The sequence below is a fragment of the Macrosteles quadrilineatus genome, unplaced genomic scaffold, assembly GCF_028750875.1.
Source record: "Macrosteles quadrilineatus isolate MER2022 unplaced genomic scaffold, UCM_ALF_1.0 Scaffold_9__3_contigs__length_116548681, whole genome shotgun sequence".
NCBI lineage: Eukaryota > Metazoa > Arthropoda > Insecta > Hemiptera > Cicadellidae > Macrosteles > Macrosteles quadrilineatus.
Window position 1 is genome coordinate 62,103,683 of NW_026542602.1, and position 21,596 is coordinate 62,125,278.

At 35.9% G+C, this 21,596-nt stretch overlaps 2 protein-coding genes across 6 annotated transcripts in view; one reads left to right on the forward strand and one right to left on the reverse strand.

Annotated features, from left to right (window-relative positions):
* Positions 1-9,194, reverse strand: part of LOC129002727 (arrestin domain-containing protein 17-like) — a 13,040-nt gene extending 3,846 nt beyond the window's left edge. The window contains exons 1-7 of one of the 2 annotated variants that reach the window (XM_054430741.1): positions 8,813-9,194; positions 7,647-7,802; positions 6,328-6,536; positions 5,614-5,796; positions 4,293-4,481; positions 3,448-3,649; positions 2,184-2,348 (exon numbers count right to left, since the gene is read on the reverse strand). In XM_054430741.1, coding sequence (XP_054286716.1) covers positions 2,293-2,348; positions 3,448-3,649; positions 4,293-4,481; positions 5,614-5,796; positions 6,328-6,536; positions 7,647-7,802; positions 8,813-8,927 — 1,110 coding nt within the window. In that variant the 5' untranslated portion in view covers positions 8,928-9,194 and the 3' untranslated portion in view covers positions 2,184-2,292. Of the gene's footprint in view, positions 1-2,183; positions 2,349-3,447; positions 3,650-4,292; positions 4,482-5,613; positions 5,797-6,327; positions 6,537-7,646; positions 7,803-8,812 lie in introns of those variants that run through there. The other variant, XM_054430742.1, reaches the window with a different exon arrangement.
* A 2,919-nt stretch (positions 9,195-12,113) lies between these two features.
* The window catches only part of LOC129002291 (formin-like protein), a 99,730-nt gene continuing 90,247 nt past the window's right edge, over positions 12,114-21,596 (forward strand). For all 4 annotated transcript variants that reach the window (XM_054429977.1, XM_054429980.1, XM_054429981.1 and 1 more), the window contains exon 1: positions 12,114-12,504. In XM_054429977.1, coding sequence (XP_054285952.1) covers positions 12,358-12,504 — 147 coding nt within the window. In that variant the 5' untranslated portion in view covers positions 12,114-12,357. The remainder of the gene's footprint in view (positions 12,505-21,596) is intronic.

A 21,596-nucleotide genomic window follows, 5' to 3' on the forward strand; every position in this document is an offset into this window, starting at 1 on the left:
AGTTCTATGTTTATTAAATCACTTTTAGTTGTAACTTGTTAACAGTTAATTCCTTGAACTTTTGCAAAAAACTAAAAAAAAACTATTTTAAATAAACACTAAGCAAAACTGTTAAATGAGTAAATTAATGAATAAATAATAAATCAATGAGATCTCTTAGTGAAAATTTGTTGAGTTGAAACTTGATCAACCAGTGTATTAGCACCCTTTGTCCAACTACTCGTCATGTTAATAATGTCAGTGAAAACACAACTAAAAATACTTTTTTACGCCACACTACTCTGTTTTAACGAGCGTCCCACTCAAGAATTTAGTCCAGAAAACAGCTGTTTGCCGCAAGCTTAATCAATGGGGTTACAGCCAAAGAATTCATGGCTATTCATGGGGGTGTTGAGTTTTTACCGGACACCAACCAAGCTGATTATATTTGGAAATGAGTGTTATAAACAAAAACATAACCTCACTTAAAATTTTTAGTCCTTTGATCGGTGGGAATATATGATGATTTGTACAGATTTCTTGTTGTTAAGATAACTTAAGAGAAGTATGGCGTAAAATATTGTACGTCACTCGTCCAAAATGTGTACCGGACTCGTATGGTAATCCCGCACTCGACTTAGTCTCGCATGGGAACGACCACACTTGTCCGGTACACATCTATTTTCGGGACTAGTAACGTAATATACTATAACACAAACACACGTAATGACTACTGTCGAGGAAAAAATATGTGCACTTGAGTCCCAAAACGCCATCTCATTCATTCTAGGCAAATAGAACTTCCCTTTTTGCTACAGCAGGAGAATTTCGTGAACAGTTAAAAATATTTCTGCTAAACAAGAAAATTATAATGAGCAAAAGTCCCTAAAAGTAGGTAGGCCTACTGGTTATGTAGAAGCGCTGCATTTAAAGTGAAGTTAAAACTTTATGTAAAGTAGAAACAACTTTACCAATAGTTTTAAAATTTAGCTTTCTTAGTTTCTTGTAAACGTTATATTGTCGCCTGGTCTTTATACATAATACCCTCTCCATGTCGGGCGGGAGCTCACACACTCTGTGATGTTGCCAATGTCTACCTGGCTACCACACACATACATTAAACAGCACCACCACAGAATTCACTGACTGCAAATGGTACTATCTTCAATTTGATTATTGCTTTAGCACAATCAGATAATTTCAGATATATAGTGCAAACTTAACTGCACATATTTTTTCCTCAACATTAGAAGTGCAATAGCCCTCAAAATGTGCAAAAAACTCTGACACCATTACCACAAAATGTGTGTGTACAATGTTTAAAATTAACTATGGGCATGATGAATTAAAATAACGTTTATCTTGTTTCTAAAAAAAATGGACAGATAGCTTTTACTTTACTATCTATTATCTAAGCTATTAGCCTATACGAGGGATGTCCATAAATTAAGATCATCATCGCTCCCGTCGCAGCCAAGCAACCGAGTTCAAATCTGAGTCCAACGTTGTGTTCTTTATTTCATCTACTGTCCAGCTGTTTTCACCCCTTTTGGGGCAATTAGTTTCATCATACTATCCAAAAAGGTAACGAAAGATACCCGCCTCTATCAGAAAATGTTATGGATCATAAACATTATCAAATGACGTCACAGGCCTCAAGTAAACATGTGTATTAATTTTTAAATAAACTGTCAAAAAAATATAATCCAGATGTTGCAGTTATTAGTATATATCAGGCCAGTGACGTCAATTTTTATAATCCATACTGTTTTCTATTCTAAAGTCCGTACAACCATGAAAATACCTACCTACCTACGAAAATAGGGGTGGTTAGCTGTTGAATGAATCCGATTGAGGTCAACTTTAAATCAAGAACAAAAGTAAGTGAAAAAATACCTATTAGTATATAAAAATATTATAATCACAAACTGTTATTGCCAATTAGTATTTTTTGTATTGTTAATGTTGCAAGGAAACAAAATCGCCCATATGGAGCAGACCACCATAACACAAACTAATTTATGTTCTTCCTACTATGAGTAGACTGAAATTTACTATGGATAAGAGGAACACAGTTTATGACTGAAACTAACACAAAGATAACCAAACAAATACTAAAATCTAAAGAAGTACGGCTATTTAATTTACAATACTTTTATCTGCACATAAACTATAACATTTTACGGGTGAAAAACAAACACACATAAAATGATATGATTTATTTCAATAAATAATGTATCTATAAATGTGCCCAAAAGCTCGCAAACACACCCACAACTTTCCTGAGTTTATTTGGAAATGTCCTTAAATCTTCTAAACTTCAGGATCAGCTTGGGGAAGTTGTTCATAGGAAGAATTTCCTCGCCACCCTTGAGTAAAAACATCCCAGATAATATTCTACAAAATGTTAAATTAAACATACCAAAATCCCAAAATATCAGGATTATCTCAAGAAATTTTACATGTGGGAGATTATTTTTGCGTCGGGTAGCCTAATTATTTACCCATTGTAATTTTTTTTTTGTCAGCTATTAATCATTCATTGATAGCAAAATAAATGATAGTCTACCTAGTATTATTTTATCTTTTGAATAGGTTGAAAAATTTAAACCAATAATTATCAATGTCACTAAATCGTTGAGCCCGATAGCTGTTGGGATAATACATAGGCCTGTAATGTACCTTGAACTGATAGAAAATTAGATCAAAATCCAAAATATTGACAGAATTCTAAATTTTATTTGTGAAAGTTTTTTTGAACATCTTCATTCATCTGGTGTGAAAGAACTCGTGTTTGAAGGCCTGAACTCAAATTCTGAAAAATACTGCTAGTAATCATGTTTGGAAGAGAATATCTACAGCAATCGTTTAACCAACAATATATTAAAGTTACTTTTAGTGTAATGAAATCAGAAACAATAATTATTCTTATGTTTTGTAATGTAAAATTATAAGGCCCCAGACTTCCATGGTCAAAGAAGAATTTTGAACTTTGTTCTTCAGGAGATTACTGTGTCGTTAGATTGGCAAAAATACTTGCAGACTTAAAAGAATCCGAAGATTAAATTGATGCAATGCATCAGAAGCGTCAACCTAATTTTTGCCAATTGATTGATGCAGTCATCTCTGAAGACCATGATTATATATTACATCAAATTAAAATTGTATCCACATCCCCAAGGTTAATTCTGCAACTACAACTATTTAAAAAACAGATTAGCAATGGTTTATTTTTGCTTTTAAAAGTTCAACTTACATTCATGCATTCCTACCATATGGTAAGAAAACAAACAAAACAAGTAGGCTACACTTGTTGAGCTACATTTAGGCGGCACAAATGAAAAAACCTATTTTTTTAAAGTTTATTAGAACATATACACAAAGGGCAGAGTTATTTTTGACCTAAGTTCTAAAATTAAAGATAAGGTTAAAATAAAGCTATCATAAAGTAATTTATTAAAAACTTACGCAATGTAGGATACATGTTTCCCTCGGTGGGTCCTGGGTTGGCGATAAATCCAACGGGGGCCCCAGGCGGGGGAGCGGAGGGGATGGTGTCTGGAGCACCTGGTGGTGGGGCCATGGGGGCTTGGTATACCGGCACTGTACCCAGGAATATTGGCACCTCACCATACAAGTTACTATGGCAACCGCTGACTTCTGCTGTCACCTGAAATATTACATAACCTAGAATAAGTTAAATATAGGGATTGTTCAGGTTTCATCTGATGCAATACCAAATATGCAAAAGGATTATAAGTGTCTAAACACTTTCTGAATCCATCGTTTTCTGAAATAAAACACTATGCAACCCTTGTGATTTGTTATATACCATGGAATGAAAATTTGGGTGTACTTCACAGCTGGTGAGTCAAAATAAGTTTAAGCCTTCAATTATAGAATCAAAAAACTATGAAGAGTGATTTACCTACCTTAATCAGGTTACAACCATCAGAAAAAGTAGCTTAGGCAGTTTTAAACCCAATTTCATGAACTGTTTCGTCTCCTATTTACTATCAGACTGTGATTAACCATTCACCTAAAGAGAGTCAACTGTTATTAAATTACAAAACTGAACTCTAGAAATAAATAAATCACTAGAGGGGCGAAGTACTTAGTGAATTTACCTTTTAGTTACCATTCATCACTCGGCTGGATCATCAGCTCTATAATGAACACCTTAATCGTAAAAGTCGGTTAATTAGGACGCGAAAAAGGATGTTACAGAGAAAACCCTTATTGTAGTATAGATTTTTTGTAAACTATCCGATGCGACAGAAGACGTACTCTGCACACTTGCCGTTGAAACATACCTGGAGTGAGTAGCCGCAGTTGATGATAGAGCACTGGTCCAGATTACAAGGAGGCATCATCGGCACAGCTATCTGATGCGTGTAAGACTTGGAGCCGTTAGCCTCTATAGCGTCCAAAGTCAACTTGACAATCTCCACCTTGTCCTCGCGCTCCTTGTTCTTCGGCTCTCGAGCTTTCCATTTGAGCACCTACAGAGGCGTCAATTTACTAACTCATTAAGGATGACAAATTGAAATGTCACTTAGACAAATGTAAAAGGTGTCAAGTAATGACAATAAGATAGTATAGTTTACCTCGTCAAGTAGGCCTAATCCAAATTTTAGAGATAAGTTGATTGACCTACATGTTTGGCGGTTGAGTAACTTATAATTTAATTTAAATTTTTTAACAGAGATTGGCAGCCTCTTTTAACCTTGCATTTATCCTGCCACAAAGGCTAAATCGGCATTGCGCGAAACTTATCTAGCAAAGCAAGGGGTGAACTGGTACACTGCAACAGTGTACTGATTAGAATGGGCCGGATATCAGGATCCGGAATCTTCAACATCGATGACCTAGCCATCAATTCACCATTAAAAGTTTAACGCTTTGGGCACAATGACTGGTTTTGTCTTAGGTACAAATGAAACATAGCTAAACCCTCATACAGTTAAAATTTAATCAGTGGTATGTGAGGTAAAGAATCCTTAAATACTTGATTGTCGATCACAGATTGTCTTCAGTTTTAACTTTTTTTAAAGGTTCTTTATCAGGGATGTAGCAGTATACAATATAAAAAGAAAGATTTTAAGGGGTCATGGTCATAATCACACCTATTTACAACATAAATTAATTATTCTTTAAATAGCTTGGACAAAGTTTTTTCTAGTGGGGTGGTATAATTAGAACCCATTTTATACATCCTGGAGTCATTTTGATAGATTAGGCTTCCTTACATTAATCTGTAGTTTAAATTTCATTCACCAAATGCTGCATGTCTAGTTTCATTGCAAGCGTAGCATTGTTAAAGCTTGCAACGCATCAAAATATATAAAAAAATATGAGACCAGCACAAAACAAAGGTAGAGCTAAGTGCTATTATGACGATTGCTGTTATAGAGTTTATTGCAGCTGCTGCTTAGAATGTTGCGTTACATAGATACACCTAATCGACATTTTGTTTGTACACATAAATGTAATAAAGGGAGTTAAGGAAGCATATTTATCACTAATATTCCTAGTTTTACATAATTAGGGTTTAATGAGCCCCCTCTCTCGAGCTGAAAGATATGAAGTTATAGGGAGCTTTGAAATTAAAATAACCCCTTAAAAACTCCTCACCTTCTCCAATCGAATGACCACGCTGTCCACCCGCACATTGCTGGCGTTATCCACCTCCAGGGTGACCGGGATGTTCTGTCCCGGTACATACCCGGAGAACGGCAGGTTGATGACCATAGTTAGAGGTCCGGACTTGCACCAACAGCAGCAAAAGTACTTCTCAACCTCCAACTTTACTGGTTCCTAAAGAAAACAATATCTGTTAGTAAAACCTGTAAAACTTTAGGCCTAATACTGTATTCTGAAATGGCCACCATACGAATTTAGGTATTTTTAGACCAAGTTGCTTAAGCAACCCAAATATGAGTGAATGATGAGTGTAAAATATTCTGAGATGATCTGTGTAGCTCTGTTAGATCTTTAGCCACCACCAATAAAAATTAGAGGGCAGCGTTAAAAGATAAATAGGTGCTTGTGATACTAGGGCATATGATAGGCAAACTTAACTTAACTTATAATAGCAAACTTGTACAACTGCACTAAAAAATACGGTGGGAATGCAGCTATAGGCATATATTGGTAACTCAAATAGGCCTATGAGGGACAAATAAGAAGGAGGTATCCTCGTAATCAGAGCTACATTCTTATTCTCACAATACACAACATTTTACTAGACTGTACCGCATTTAACTACAGACTACCTACCAATAAAGAAATTAGGCAAACATACCATTATTTAGGTTTTGCTAACGTATCATGACATTTTGTACACACCTTTGCCTTCAGATTGTAGTTCAGGTCAACCGGAGTGACTACTGTAAATACTTTCTCCACGTGTTGGTCGAATTTCCACGGTCGATCGAGGGTAGCCGTCACAGTATACCGAATGTTTCCATGCTCTCCCTCGAAAGACGAAGGGAGCATTGGCGGAAGAGTTGTACTGAAGGGATACACATGATCTCCAGGAGGAATCTCTATCTCACCTAACAACCGATGACAATTAAGGACCAATTAATTTCTAATAAGAAAAAGAAGAATAATTGAAAATATGTTGTAAATTTTTCTCTATTCACTTGTTCTACATGTTTTCCAGTGTGTGGAAGACATTTATTTTCATGAAGAAGTCGCACTATAGCCTACCATTTTGTTAGCCAGTCTATTCTTGCGGTTTAAACCGCAAAAAGCTTACCATAGCTCAAGAAATTTGAGTCAAATAATTAACACAGATAAATTTAGTGCCATGGTATTAACACCTAATTATAGCATATAATTAGCCTATGGTACTTCAAATTAATGACATAACGAAACTCTCCCTATTTTAATGTGATGTGGAAAGTAAAATAAAAAGTAGGCAATTAAAAATATGTCTTAGCCTACAACACTTAAAACATAATCAATTACACTTATAAACCTACTGTTAACTCACAAAACAGTAAATATCAAAGAAGGTTTCAAGTGGTATTGTTGATATATATTTACCGCATTGTGAGTAAATATGATTTGTGTTATTAGATGTATTTTTATTTGCTTTTCGTGAATCTAATAGCACATAGCATACAATGCTGATTAGGTCTGAGAAATTATTTAATGTGATGCACAATTTAATGGAGAAAAATAGGGTTTCCCCACCGAAGGTTTGACAAGTTCAGAATATTTGCAGTAAAAACAAGTTTGATTGGACATAAAGAGGAGTGAACTACAATGCATTTTTGTTCATTTTCTAAGTTTTGTTAGCCTATATTGAATTTTAGCCTCCTGATCGCATTTATTTACTGAATGAAGCGAGAAGACATCTGTACCGGCCTGACGATGACACTTATGTGAGTCAAAACCGGTGACAATTTAGCAACACATTGCATAAATGTAGGTATTTAGGCCAACACCAATTCTAAGTTTTACATAGTTCGCTCCTTCATTCTAGGCTACACAATTTAATCATGGATCCAGTAACTTACCTAAGTTAATTGTTATGTGATATTAAAAACAACATTAACTTTGAAGTTAGAACATACAATTAAATTAATACCCATTGGAAACTATAACTGCTGGTAAGTGTAATTGTTATAAGCCAGCAATAAAAATGTTACACATACTGTTTGGGCCTCCAGCAAGATTATATTTGTTGGAGAAATATTCCTCAGTTGCAGTGAAGGTGACTATTTCATTCCCCGTGTTGCCATCATTATTTCTGACGCTTTCAGTCTCACTCCACGATGTTTTCGCAACTCCCACGAACTGTATTACAATTGCTGTAAAAAAGAAATTACAAATTTGCCAAAGTAATTTAAACCAGGCTTAATTAATGCGCAAGTTAGGACTAAGATTTACAGTTTGTTTTTTATTATTATTTTTTTGACCCTTGTAAGTTATACATGGAACCTTCCAGGTTTTATGTGGGTAACTTACATGCATTATTCCAAAATCAAATTAAGTTACATTAATTGATCAGGGTGTCCACAGAAAATTTGTCATTAATTTCCATGACTATCCATGACCATTTACCATTGATTTCCATGACTCACGAACTTTACTCGAAAATTATAATATAACATACACACACATGATATTGCCTAGACAAGTTATTTCTCAGAAAATACTGAAACATGTATTACCGTAACAGAAAACAATAGAGTACAATAGGTAAAACAATGAACTATTACAGACTCAAAACTCACGACTGTAATAGGCCTAAATTGAATTGTCAAACATTTGTGAAACATCCTGAAAAATGAAACAATGGTCCGACTAGAGCATTGAATGGTCCCCTAAAATCCATTCATCATTGGGGATTTCCATGACTTTCCATTACTTTTTGTCTATTTCCATGACTTTCAATGACCAGAATTTTTTCCATGACTATCCCTGACATTCCAGAATGTGGACACCCTGATTGATGTAGGCCTAGTAGACGTTACTTGCGCTAGCCTAAGTAGGACCTAAAACATTTGGTTTGGACCTGTCACTAGGTCTAACAAAAAGCGTAAAAAGTGCCAGTGATGTAACTTAAAAGTTGTGAGGAGGCACAATACAATATGAAAAACACTGGCTTTTATAAATCATAATTTAAAATAACCAAATGATTTGGAACCATGGTCTTCAGTGTTAGGCCTATGGTTAGGTTACCTTGGTGAGTAGGTTAGGTAAAGATTTAGGATCTTAAGATCAGGTTAGAGTCAAAAATGTTCCTGTTTTAACTTGATGACTCAAGGTTGATGGGAGACGCCCATTTAGCAGCAAAAGTTACTAACTTTTAACTAACCTCTTATTTTCTTCGGTTTGTCTAGCTTAAATTGAAGCCTTCCAGTGACATTTGTACCAGCATAGTAAGCTCCAGTTGGGCTGTCAAGAATTATTTGAAAGTTCGTAAGGCCCATGATTCAAATTATAGTCTTATCCAACTTGATTGAAATGCAGGCAACAACTAAACAAATGCCAGACTTATTTCTAACTGTTAATAATTATCCGGTTACTCATTGAACTTAGTCTAGTAATCAAACAAATGCTGCGAATGCTTTTTTCGATCTATGCTCTTCTTCTATGATGGAATTTCAATTGAAATTGAAACCATTACATCATTTCTAAATATAAACACTTTCTCACAGACATGCATGCACTATTCATTCAATTCTCCAACCAGTCCACGCAATCGCAATCTCCTACCCTACTTCCCTTCCCTTGTTTGAAGTTTGAAGTTAGGCCTAGAGAACACAGAACAGCTGATCATCAGTTGAGCAAATTGTTCTTATCCTTCTCTTTTCCTATGGTTTGTTTAATGATTTGCGCAGACTGGTTTGTTAATCATGAGGTTTTTTTTATTCACTACTTATTACATATTAAATCTTTTATACCGAGTGTTTGTAAAAACCTATTTTGATAAACATTGATTTTAAAATATGCTAATTAGAAGAAAAAATCCAGTAGATTAACGTTTTCTTTTTTATTAACTACATTTTACATAAGATAATTAATTGTTTAATAGCAACAACATTAAGTCAATTTAGTCGTTAAAGACGCACCCGTTTCGGCCGTTTCCATTTGAGAATTCAGATTTTACAACAGGATTATAATTCTTTTTGTACTTTTGTAAATTATATAATAAAAGCATTTTGTCGTCATCAGCGCACTCAAACATTTCCAATATGAATATTGTAATATTTTTACTCATTGGTCAAACATCGTGTTCTATTACCCTATTCATAGCTTTCAGCTTTGGGTAAATATATCTAAATGTTGACTTAAAGGTTGTCTAGTAAGTTAAAATTAAAATACAGCTAATTTATTTAAATATTGTTTGTTTATTCCTAAGCACCGCGGGAGACCGAGCCGTTGGCTCGGTGCAGTGTGTAGTTTATTTCGATTCTATTCAATTAGTTTATTAATGGCATTAACCAAAATACAATGACATAGATAAAACATACCCTTTAGTAGATTCATGGACTAGCCAACAAAAGTAGACTTCCCATCCCATTGTAAATTTTGAAGTTCGTTTTTCGTGTCTAGTTCATGTCCGGTGACACTGATGGTGGCTAGTGACGATGAAATGTTGTTTCTATTATTTTAGAGTTAATTTCATGATTTGTGCTTTACTGTTTGGTTATATAACTAGCGGATGAGTTATTGTTTATGATTATATCGTTTTATTTGGTTAAACGGTGTTTTAAACGACTGGAATAACAAGAAACAAAATTGTAAACAAAACACGACATCAATTACAGTACCCGCACAGAACTATAACGATAAAATTGGCTCCAGCTGTTCCATAAGGATGAGAAATCTACTAAAAAGGGAGTATGTTTTATCCATGGTAGATTTCTCATCCTTAGAACAGCTGGAGCCAATTTTATTGTTACAGTAGTTCCGTCCGGTGCACTTAAAAGTCGTGTTTTTTTACAGGTTTTTTTCAACGTTGTTTGAACCCAGAAGGTTTTTTTGTTTTTTCAGTAATTTAAAACCGCGTTTGACCTAATAAAACGATCTAATCATAAACAATAACTCGTCCCCTAGTTTCACAAATCATGAAATTAACCCTAAGACAATAGAAACAAAATTTCGTCTACACTGGCAGCAACCACATGTCTGACAGTCACCAGACATGAACTAGCCATAGGAAAAACGAGCTTCAAAATTTAAAAAGGGGATGAGATGTCTACTTTGTGTTGCTTAGTCTATGACTATATAAAGACTTAAACTAATAAGCATTTAACAATAAAATTATTGACAAGAAAGATTTCGATTGTGAAAGCAATATAAAGGAAATTCACGATTTATTTTAATCTGATAGATTTTGGCTTTTATTAAGTTTTCAGTGGAAGTTCAATCTATTATTATGATAGAAATTTTTAGCCTATTAATCCACAACAGATTCATTTATTTTACAGTCGATGATAAAAATCCGTTTTTTATATTGCATAGCATATACTTCCATATATATACATATATATCCAGTAATCTTTCGGCAGAGATGACTAATCTTTGCGCAATAGTAAACTGATGTTTTTCTCTTTGTGCTGAATATTGTAATTATTTGCTAGTTTCATTGACTATTGGATACAAAGCTAGTATACTGTTGAGGCTTGTTATAAAAACATGTTAACTTTTTAAATTTACAAAATGAGTTGAGTATTGTTCAAAATACGAATTTTCCTGAGGTATTGGCTGCACCACAATCACGATTTAGGCTAGAAATAGTATATTATGAAACTAGTGCTGAAAATCGATGAAGTCGAGTGTGAGATTACCATACCATTGAAGTCCAATAAACACATTTTGGACGATTAATGTACTATTTTTTATGCCATACTACTCTAAGGTATAAGATAGAGACGATTGAAGAAAACATAACAATCCGCTCCAGTATGGCAGAAGAACGTGTGAAATGTCAGGCTACGCTGAATACTAGTGGATAGTGTGTCTGGGATATGGTGAATTATCGAAGACTAATCACGACTCAGTTGAACTGAAAAATTGGAACTCTGGCCGCGGGAAACAGGAAGTCATTATTTTATGCGATATTTTACAAAATACAATATTTTACACCATACTATTCTATAAGCTAACTTAAGAATAAATCATAACAACTAAACAAAAATATTTACAACATTTGAATAAAATTGTTGAAGCCGCTTTAAAGCCACTCAAACAATATCTGGCATATATCTGTCGAGGAATACATGCAACATTTATCTACTTTTGAATGCCTCTAATATTTTGATGCACGATTTTTAAACGGCTCCTGAGCAAGCTTTCCACGTCTTCCTAGGGCCCATAATTATTATGGATTATATTGATTATCATACAGTCAACTTTTCATGACATAGTTATACATATATATATATATACATGTATATATATACAACTGCTGACACATAATCATTGGTAACGTCATGATTATTCTAGACAGTTTTTTAATCGTGCTTCACACAGCTAGAAAATATAGTAAACGGAGATGCTGATTGGTTCGGTAAACGCCAAACGGTAGTGTCTGCATGCGCCGCCAGAGTTCTTCTGTCTGTTTTGTTTTTCTCATTTCAGTTTTCAACAGTTTGTAGTTTGTTTTGTTCTTCCAGTTCCAATCCAACAACAGTTCGTCTGTTGCAAGTTTGTCAAACGAGGTTCGTGTCCGCGTATGCTTGTTTCTGTCGAGTTTTGATAAATCTGGTTTGTGTTAGTATGAAGTTGTGCTTGTGAATCTAGATTAGCTACGCACATGTCTGTGTGAAATATCAAAGTGGTAGTTTGTTTTCGTACTTCGACGAACGAGGTAATGTGGGTGACAGTGCTTTGTTGTGCCGTTTCAGTGTAAACATGGGGAGTACTCAGAGTTCGAAAGTTGAAAATCCTCCTCTTCCAGTTGAGTACCCAAGAACTAACAATGTTAGGGCCAGCATACGATCGGCAAGAGTGCCGATGCCAGACCAGAATGAACTTGAGAGAAGGTTCAACAAAGTTTTGGTAAGCAATGGAATATTATCCTAACCGTAATATACTGTAAGTTAACTTAGTTATTTATTTGGCAGAAGATACGCGTGGAATCCACGCCGTACATTAGGCGTCCGGCAGTTACTGTCATAACCTAACCTAGAACTAACCAAACTTGCTGATAATGAAAAAATCGAATAAAGGTTAAATTCTGTTCATAAAATGAAATTATAAGTGCCTCACGTTCTATCAAAAGATGTACAGTTAAGAAGAAACGGCATTCTAAGCAAAATCGTTGACAAAATGTTAGTGTCACCAATAGGATTTGATCACCTAGGCCTACCTCCTGTACATCAGCCGAGTAGGCTTAACTTATTCTATCCACTACACCAAGAACATCGATGTCTGTACATCGTGTCGGTTGTGGTACTGGTAATGGTGTTCCAGGGCCCACAACCCACTGACGGCACTGCTGGACGCCTTATCCACGTTCTGTCACCAGACGCTTATCCTCTGCGTGTTTATTTTTGTTTCATCGGTGTAAGCAGCTTATAAATGAATTAAACATTTTAAGATAAGTTTAAAAACCACGATGTCTATCTAACTTGGTTTCAAAAGCTGTTAGTGTGTTTGCAAATACACTCTTTCAGAACATGAAACATAAGTAAACTTGTGGACTTACTGATAAAAGTTACTAAACTTTCAGGTACAATACCGGTACTCAGTTCACAAAACTTAACTTGTGGTTTTAGGGAATATCCCCTCCACGTCTTGATTCTACGATTAAGGCATTGCTCAACAGCTGAGATTTGTCAAAACGTCAATCAGCTGAACCTAACATCAACGCAAAAAAGTGGACGGGAGAACCTTCTCTCAAACCGCCTATATTTTTAGAACGGAAAATAAGTTTTTTTAATACAGAAAACAACAGTGGAGTGATTTAATGATCTGGATGACCGGGATTGTTCCGGGTTTTGTCACAATACACTAAAGTTTGTCTCGGAAGAATATTTGTCCTGTGACACTAAAAAAGATTCCAGTAACTTTATAGGCTAGGTCTATTAGCCTAACTTGGCCGTGAGGGGGGGGGGGGGGCAGAGAGAGACAATAATAGCCTATAGTGCCCCGGATTTTCTCCAAAACGATTTTAACACAAGTGAGAAAAAGACAATGCTCACTAGTTTTTACATCTCATTCTTTATGATTTGTGATCAACACCTTTGTAACTGTTCCTAACTTGATATGCAGTACCGTAATTTAAGTTAAAGCTTTTCAAACAAAGCCTATGAGGTAAAGCCTGTCAACATAAGAAGTAGGTTACGTACACTAGAAATTTGGCTTGTCAATTTAATATGAAAGCTGTATCGTCAGCTGAATTGACCATGTGTATGCTACGGTTTTTTTCAAACGACGTGATGTGCGGCGATATGTGTTTGAACGATAGGCCTATTTTAGATGGATCCAGTCTTGAACTGAGAAGCCGAATTGAACAAGTGTAGGTCTAGGTTTAGACTTTTAGAGTTTGTCAAAATTGTGCCCTCATTGAGTTTGTATCTTGCTACAACTTAGGCCAATTGTTTTAGGTAACCTAATAATGTTTTGAGTCTGATTATTACTTGAAGAAACAACTAGTCAGCCACTAAATTAAATAAGGATCCAAGCCTTTCTCTTTTTTAAGTCTACCCAATTGTAAACCTGCGTACAGTAACTTTCAACTCTAAGTATGTCATGCCTCATCCCGATCTTTTTTTACAATATTTTTCATAGTGATTGTAAATCATTGTGCAAGACTCTGTTTTAACAATAACTTAACAACCTACTGTACACTTTTGAATTTTTCACACTTTCTGTAATTTAAGATCGTTTTTAGACCCAGATGTCACTTGTCAGTGGATATCAGTCATAAGGTCGACATTAGCTTACATTGTAACTACAGAGTCTGGACTGTTCCCTTAGGCCTACAGTAGCACAGAAAACGTACTACTATAGTACGTTTTCTGTGACAGTAGGTGGCACGGTAAGACCTAGACCCGGGACCGATTTACTTTTTCATTTTGGTGTCCCCAGAGCCAAAAAACACTATTCTTTCAAATTTTCATGTAGGCCTACGTATAGGCCTATTATGTGTGCGTGAACACGATTAGCCTAACTCGAGTAATTTTGGGTCGTTTTGGATTAAATTTGGCTTGAAGGTGTAGGGCAGGATGAACTTAACTTAAGAGTTCTAAACCAACTAGATTGGGTCATGGTAATGGAGTACCGGTAGCCTACCTAATACTTAGTGGTTTTAAAAATAATAAAAAATTAGGGTTTTCAATAATAATTTTTCCTTAAAATATAAACATGTCCATTTTTATTACAGCCATCGTGTAAGTTAGAGCATAAAAAACAAATAAGTAATTTTGTATACAGTAGTACCCCGGTTAACCGAAACCCGGGTCAACTGAAACGGTTCCTTAAATTAATTCAGGGCTAAAATATAAGCGCAATTATATGTAAACAGCAAGGTGTAGCACCGAGCACCTCTCTACTTTCCTAACACATTGTAACATTTTTAGCCTAAATAAAACACTGTATTGTAGCCTATAGACATTGTTTTAAATTCATTTTTCCTTCAGACCGTGGTGATACATAGGCGATATCCATATTACAATAATCAGCAATAAAATTGCGTAGGTACTACTTACATACATGCTCAAACCCCCTCAGCTCCTGGACTATTATCTAAATGGGGAACAACTAGCCTATGTCTAGTTTATGGAAATATTTGGGTAAAAATCCAATCAGACAAATTTAAATTCTCTTAGAATGCAGGTTTGCTGCGATTGATATATATTTGTTACCAATTTGAATTGACCATGGGCGGGGGGGGGGGGGGGGGGGGTGAAAACAATGTCAAATGCTATCCATGAATGATGAACACATTTTGCTGCCAATGTTAAAACGATGTAGTTTCTTAATGTCGTCTTTTCAACATGAATAAAAAAAAATTGTGTAGTCTATGTTGGGACTAGTGGACGTCTATTGGGCGCCCAGTGCACGATGTGGCAACAGCGCTCCGTCATCGTGCTCCGGGCATGGCAATCATCGCCGGCATAACACATAACATCACACCCTGTAGCGGTAGCGTCCACGCCTACAATCGACACCTAGTGCACAATTTGTATTCAAGAGAAACTGTGCTCGAACTTGCGTGCTCGACTGCGATCAGGGCCTACAAAACATAAACATAACGGAAATGTTAAGAGAAATTTTTAAGTGTGGCATATATGCCTATGTGGGTTATAAAACCCAGAAATTTATTAGCATTGGTTTATTTTCTGTTGTAAATTCTAGATAATTATAACGTCTAGTGCCCAATTTAGATGAGGATTCTTTACTCTCCAATAATTATTACCTCTTAACTCTTCAATATCCTCTTGACAACAATCCTCTTGATTTAGATGATTATGTCGTCTGCAATGGTAATTTTTAAACAAATTAGCTGGAGACCGGAAACCCGATTGAAGTATGGATTCACTTTTCTTCATCTAGGGTATTCGCCTCTGTTGTAATTTGGTAAGGTCATTCAAGTTTACAAACTGAGAGTTCATCGTATTTTTGATAATTTTAAAAATTTGGTCTAATGAGAGAAAATGGCACTAATATTGAATCGAAATTTTGTGCTAAATAAAAAATACGTTAACCATAGACTTTAGATAGGTCTAGGTACGGTACTGTACTGGACGAGAAGTTAAGTTCCTAAAAACTCCGAATATAACATGATTTTAGAGTCGTAGGGATGGCTAAGTTATGGGGTCGTTCAATATCATAGCTGATAATGGTTATAATAAATACGGTAATGAAAATACATTTCTATCAAGATTTCGTTTCACAGAGTTTAGAAAACTTAAACCCAGTAGAGCCACTCATCCAAATATCGTGTTAAGAGTACTTAAATCTTAAAAACCCCCAACATGTGGTCTTCTTCGGAATCGTTCTGCGTCAGATGTTCGATGTAAAAACTCGTGTCGTGCATATTGTTGGCGAGAGTAAGAAGAAGGTGCATGTGGGAGTGCCGGCAGATGGCGTTGCAGCCGGATGTACTCTTGTACGCACGCGCGCCCACCAGCTAAATGTCAGGTTTAATGCTAGCTTGACATTAGGAAAATTAAATGGGATGAGTCTGACGGATTCGTCAAAGCCCTTGTGGTAAACTGATCGGCTTCAAGTTTCCGCTCCAATGTCTTTTCGGTGCCTTTGATGTGGGGGTTGTGGGTATTTTCATCAGCTGTTAGTGGTAGCATTGACTATATAGTCAATGGTGGTAGTGTTGGCATCTCGGTCGATGGCGATGATGATGTTATTTTCTGAACACTCAAACATTCGTAGAAATAGTTCGATTTGGTTACGGGATTCCGTCACTCTCAACGTACGGTACCTCAAGCTTAGTAATTGCGTTATCATTTGCTTTTGTCGTGCATTTATAAAAAAAATTAATGGTTAGAATAGTACAGTAACAGATAACGTTGAAACTACATCGTGTTGTTATTCATTGTCTTTCCAGATAGTAGGCTAACGTAGAAAGGGTTTCAAAAATATTTGGACAAACGAACACGTATTTATTGCACCCGAGGAGGGTTTTTACTCATTGTCACTCAATAGTTCATTTCAAAACTATAAAACCCTCCAACCCTCTTAGTTTCCAAATCGTCCCCGGGCTGAACGACTGTCATAAAACCTGTAGTGTCATGTAGGGGATGGTCAAGGGTGACAGTCACTGCAGGTGGTTAGGTCGTGATTTATTTTCTACGTACGACCACACACGTTTAGATGTGCAAGATAAGCTTGACAACAGTTTCTTGTTAACTTGACGACCTAGGTTTACGTAAAAAAATACAGTACGTAGTTGGCTTGAGTGTTTTTTGACATATGAAACATGTGCAGTTACAACAAGATGGAAACTTATATTTAGAGAGAATAGAAACACGCCTAGATTGAAAATGTTGAAAAAAGTGTGTGTTTACATCATAATATTAATATCCCAAGTATTGAGAGTCTGATGGTGCTTCCTCAAAAGAAGTAGGCTTTAGAAAGTAAAACGATTTGAAAGAAGCTATGTTAACGAATTACCTTTTTAACCCATCTACGTATGTAATCAAACATACAGTGGAAACTCGATAACAAGACGTTCAAGTCACCCTTGATGTCATTTTCAAATATCTAAAATCTACACAACCCTAATTACATGTTATTGCATACCTCGATGAGAGGTCAACCTTGATAACAAGTCATTTTTTAAATAATCCCCATAAGTCTTGTTATCGAGGCTCTACTGTATAGACAACGTGTAAGCCTAAACTTTCAGGTACTGTTAAGGGTTGGCAACAAATCAATGCAGTTTTGTCGTAAGTAAAATAAGTTTTGCCTACATATTCAAAAGAGTAGCTCAAGTCCGATAGTGTTAACTTTTCCTCCGTTGTTAACCCATTCAACTCGGTTGTCATTGGACACTTCCGTCTCAGCACTAGGTGCAGCAAGTCAGCGTCAGCAATGCAGAATGCTCACTGCTGAAGCGACGTTTTGTAACCGACTGTACTTGGTTTGCGCAGTTCACCTAGTGGCATTAGTGGTATGAACATGTATTTGCCTATGTTCCATAACTTTCCGCTGCAAATTTAGGCGTTATCGGGTTCGTTCTGAAATAAAAGTAAAGAATTTGCCAATAACTGGACACTGATCCGGAACATCTTGAGCCAGTAGACAGGCTACATTACAGAACTATTACGATCTTATTCACCCAAGAAAGTTAGCTGTTTCACCTGAAATAGGTACTGAAGCTGTAAATTAAATTTATTGTTGTTCAGTATTAGTTCTATCGTTTTGACCTGGTTCAAAAATTTAGCCCACAGAGAGCCTGCGTGCTAGAAAAATACAAATTAACACGGATACCTCATTTTAGGCCTATTTTTTATTTGTGTGCAACGGAAACAGTTTGTTCATGAAATACTTGGATTTATTTTCATCTCGTATAATCTGCTCTTCACTTATACTTAGACTCCATAATTATACACATTATACTGTACTGTAGCCTAATTACAAATCATTTTCACTCTTCGAACACATTTCCAATAATTTTGTTAGAGCTAAAGAAATTAGAAGTGATTTTCAGTTAAAGTGGAAGTACTTAACTGTGTGATTGTTCTCATAATACATCTAGGCACTGATTCCTCAAGAGCTGTAGGCTACTTACTGAGAGAACATAAAACAAATGATGGTCCGTTGAATATTGATTGTAAATATAATCAGCTGTCTTCATTCCCATTGTTGTCATATCTTAAGCCAATCATATAGAATGGTAAGAAAAAGAAATACAGTCGAGTCTGACGCTTCAAATTAGTACAAAGTGGTGTAAACAGTAAATTCGCGCGTCATCAAAATTACCCAACGTTTTGTAATCAAACGTCCAATTAAATTACGCTCCAAGCCGAATGTTGATATTGGTCCTGAACCCACATCTGCTCAACATCTGCCCCCCCCCCCCCAATCGATCTGTCTGGCTGTCTAGTTATTGCTGATCGAATCCCTCCACAATAGCAGAAACAACAGCTGTTTCCGATATCGAGGTTCAAAGGGGTCCTTCCAAGATTGGTTCAAATGTCAATAAGAAAATTTAGAAGCAGCTTGATATTAACACAAATTAATCTTGAAAGTGGGACAAAAACTTCAAAGAACACCTTGGACAATTCAGTTTCTTAATGTTTTATGTTTTAATTTATGAACATTATGTAAATTTGTGGTAGGCTCCAACTGTTGATCGTGAGATACTTAAATCATTCATCGATCGTGCATCAGATTATTTCCGCGATAAGGTTGTCTATAAACGCCGGAACTTATTCTATGTTGTAATAAATTGTAATTTGAGTATCGTTTTTGGACCCAGATGCAGGTTATCAATTAATTAATAATGCTATCTAACAAAAAGTTGACTTAAGACGGTATTGATACCAGGGTTCGGGCCGTTGCCTTGCCTCAAAAGTGTAAAATGCAAGTGGATTAGATATACACACTAAAATAAATAGAAAAACAATATGTGAAGTAGATATAAATTAAGAAACTATACAGTATCAAAAATGTAATGTTAATAATGGAACCCCCTCCTAGGTGTAATAGGGAGCCCCCCTATTATACCTACTAGGTTGAAAGTTGTTCAATCGGAGTTTCGGTCAATAAATTATTATAAATGTTTTCATCGTGGTGTTTAAACTGCACAAAATGATTAAAAAACGGATGGCTAAAAAAAATGCTAAATTGTTATAAGTTCGCTTAAAAAGTGTGCAAGTGACTACCACAACGAATTTGTCATACAATTAATTGTCAGACAATAAGACAAGCTCCCACGATTGTGATAAAGTGTACAATTATTCATACAATGCAAGGCCGGCCTGTTCACATGTAGAACTTGTGGCTTCATGCACCCAACGCGAGCCATCCTTGTGTGTCTTGCCCTTGCATCGAACACGACTTCCGGTTAAGTGATTATTGCCTGTTTCCGGTGTGCGAGAGGGAATAGTGAGTGTGGAAGCTCAATAACGTGTGACGCACGAAGAATCCTTTCGTGACTGTAGGAAGATTATATCATGTTATTAATTTACATGAGTGACAGGAATAGTACGACAAGTATATTCTCCTCTAATACAATACAAGACAGCAAAAAAGTAAAAGTGGCAACACCGCAGTAGCGGCCTATCGACACGGCTGTTGCATGATGGCGCCTGGGCAATGTTTTTGTTTACACAGTAGTGCCAATACGCCGGCCGGTGCGACGTTGCCAAACACTAACGCCTGCCCAACGATCACATATAAGACCAACGCCTGCCCTGCATTAGAAGGCTATGCTTTGGGTTTAAGATATCCTATTTTTCTTGTACTGGTTTTGATGAGTTTGTCAACTAAGGGATGTGTTTTGTAAGTGGTTACCTATACACCTTATTGATTGTAATGCTTGCTTTTCATTACGAAAATTGAACTTACCGCATGAAAAATTAATTAGTTGTTGCTCACGATGAGTGAATTGGACAGTTATAGAAATAGTGTTTAATTTAGGAGGTTATACATGTCTAAGGTAAACTATTGTAGATTTTAGTGCTCAATGCGAATTTTAGGCACCACAGGTGCTAACTAAGCTAAATCTGTCCACTGTTGATTGGGAGTGTCTTTTTAAAGAGATTCTTAGATTCTTAGAAATGTTAGGCCTATACATCAATTGCCAGGTTTTCTGTCTTCACAAAATTGCACGTATCTTCAAATCTTGCTCGATACGAAATTTATTGCAGGTTCAGTGTGTGACGCCTATTTTCATTGTGAATCGTGATGCTCTCAATACAAATGTTTATAACAAATTTGCAGGCATGGTTTTGGTTCAAGGAGACCTTTAAACTACCCGATTATCCAACTTATCAATGTTTCAAGTTTCAGTAGAACCCTTGACGACATTGACGTGAACGATGCGAAGAATGCAGCGTTATCACATGTCGTGATGGAAGTAGATAAGATTCCCGTTCTATCGTATATTTGTGACAAGATCCAGACAAGAGTATATTATCACTGATTATCGCTACGTAGGATTCCACGCAATCCACTGTGGCAAGCTTCTTATCGCTGGTTGTATGTTGGATGGTTGGAATCCAGTGGATAGTGTTTGTAGATGTTAATTAGATTTCATATCATTCGTGAGAGATTACGCTGCAGATTCCATAGTCTGTTATCACTGATCATCTGGTGGATTCTGTGGTTATTGCTTTATTAGTTCTGTTGATTATCTGTTGTGGGAAGATTTTGCTTTTCTTATACTTAACTCAGAATAGGTGTTTTTATCACTTGCTTATGAAACAATATGATTGTGATCGACTTGTGATGCTGGATATTTTAGTTCTTAGTTCAAAATGGGACTTATAAACGAATTATGTATTTTTTAAAGGAATCTAATAGTGCATGTGTCCTTGCATACAAGTTTAATAGTTTACCTTCTTACACCCTTACTGTATTTACTGATTTATTTTCGTAAATGCGAAATTTGAACGAAAACGTTTTTTTGCATTGCAAGTAAAAATGTTTGATTATTGTTAGCTGTAGACCAAAATGTC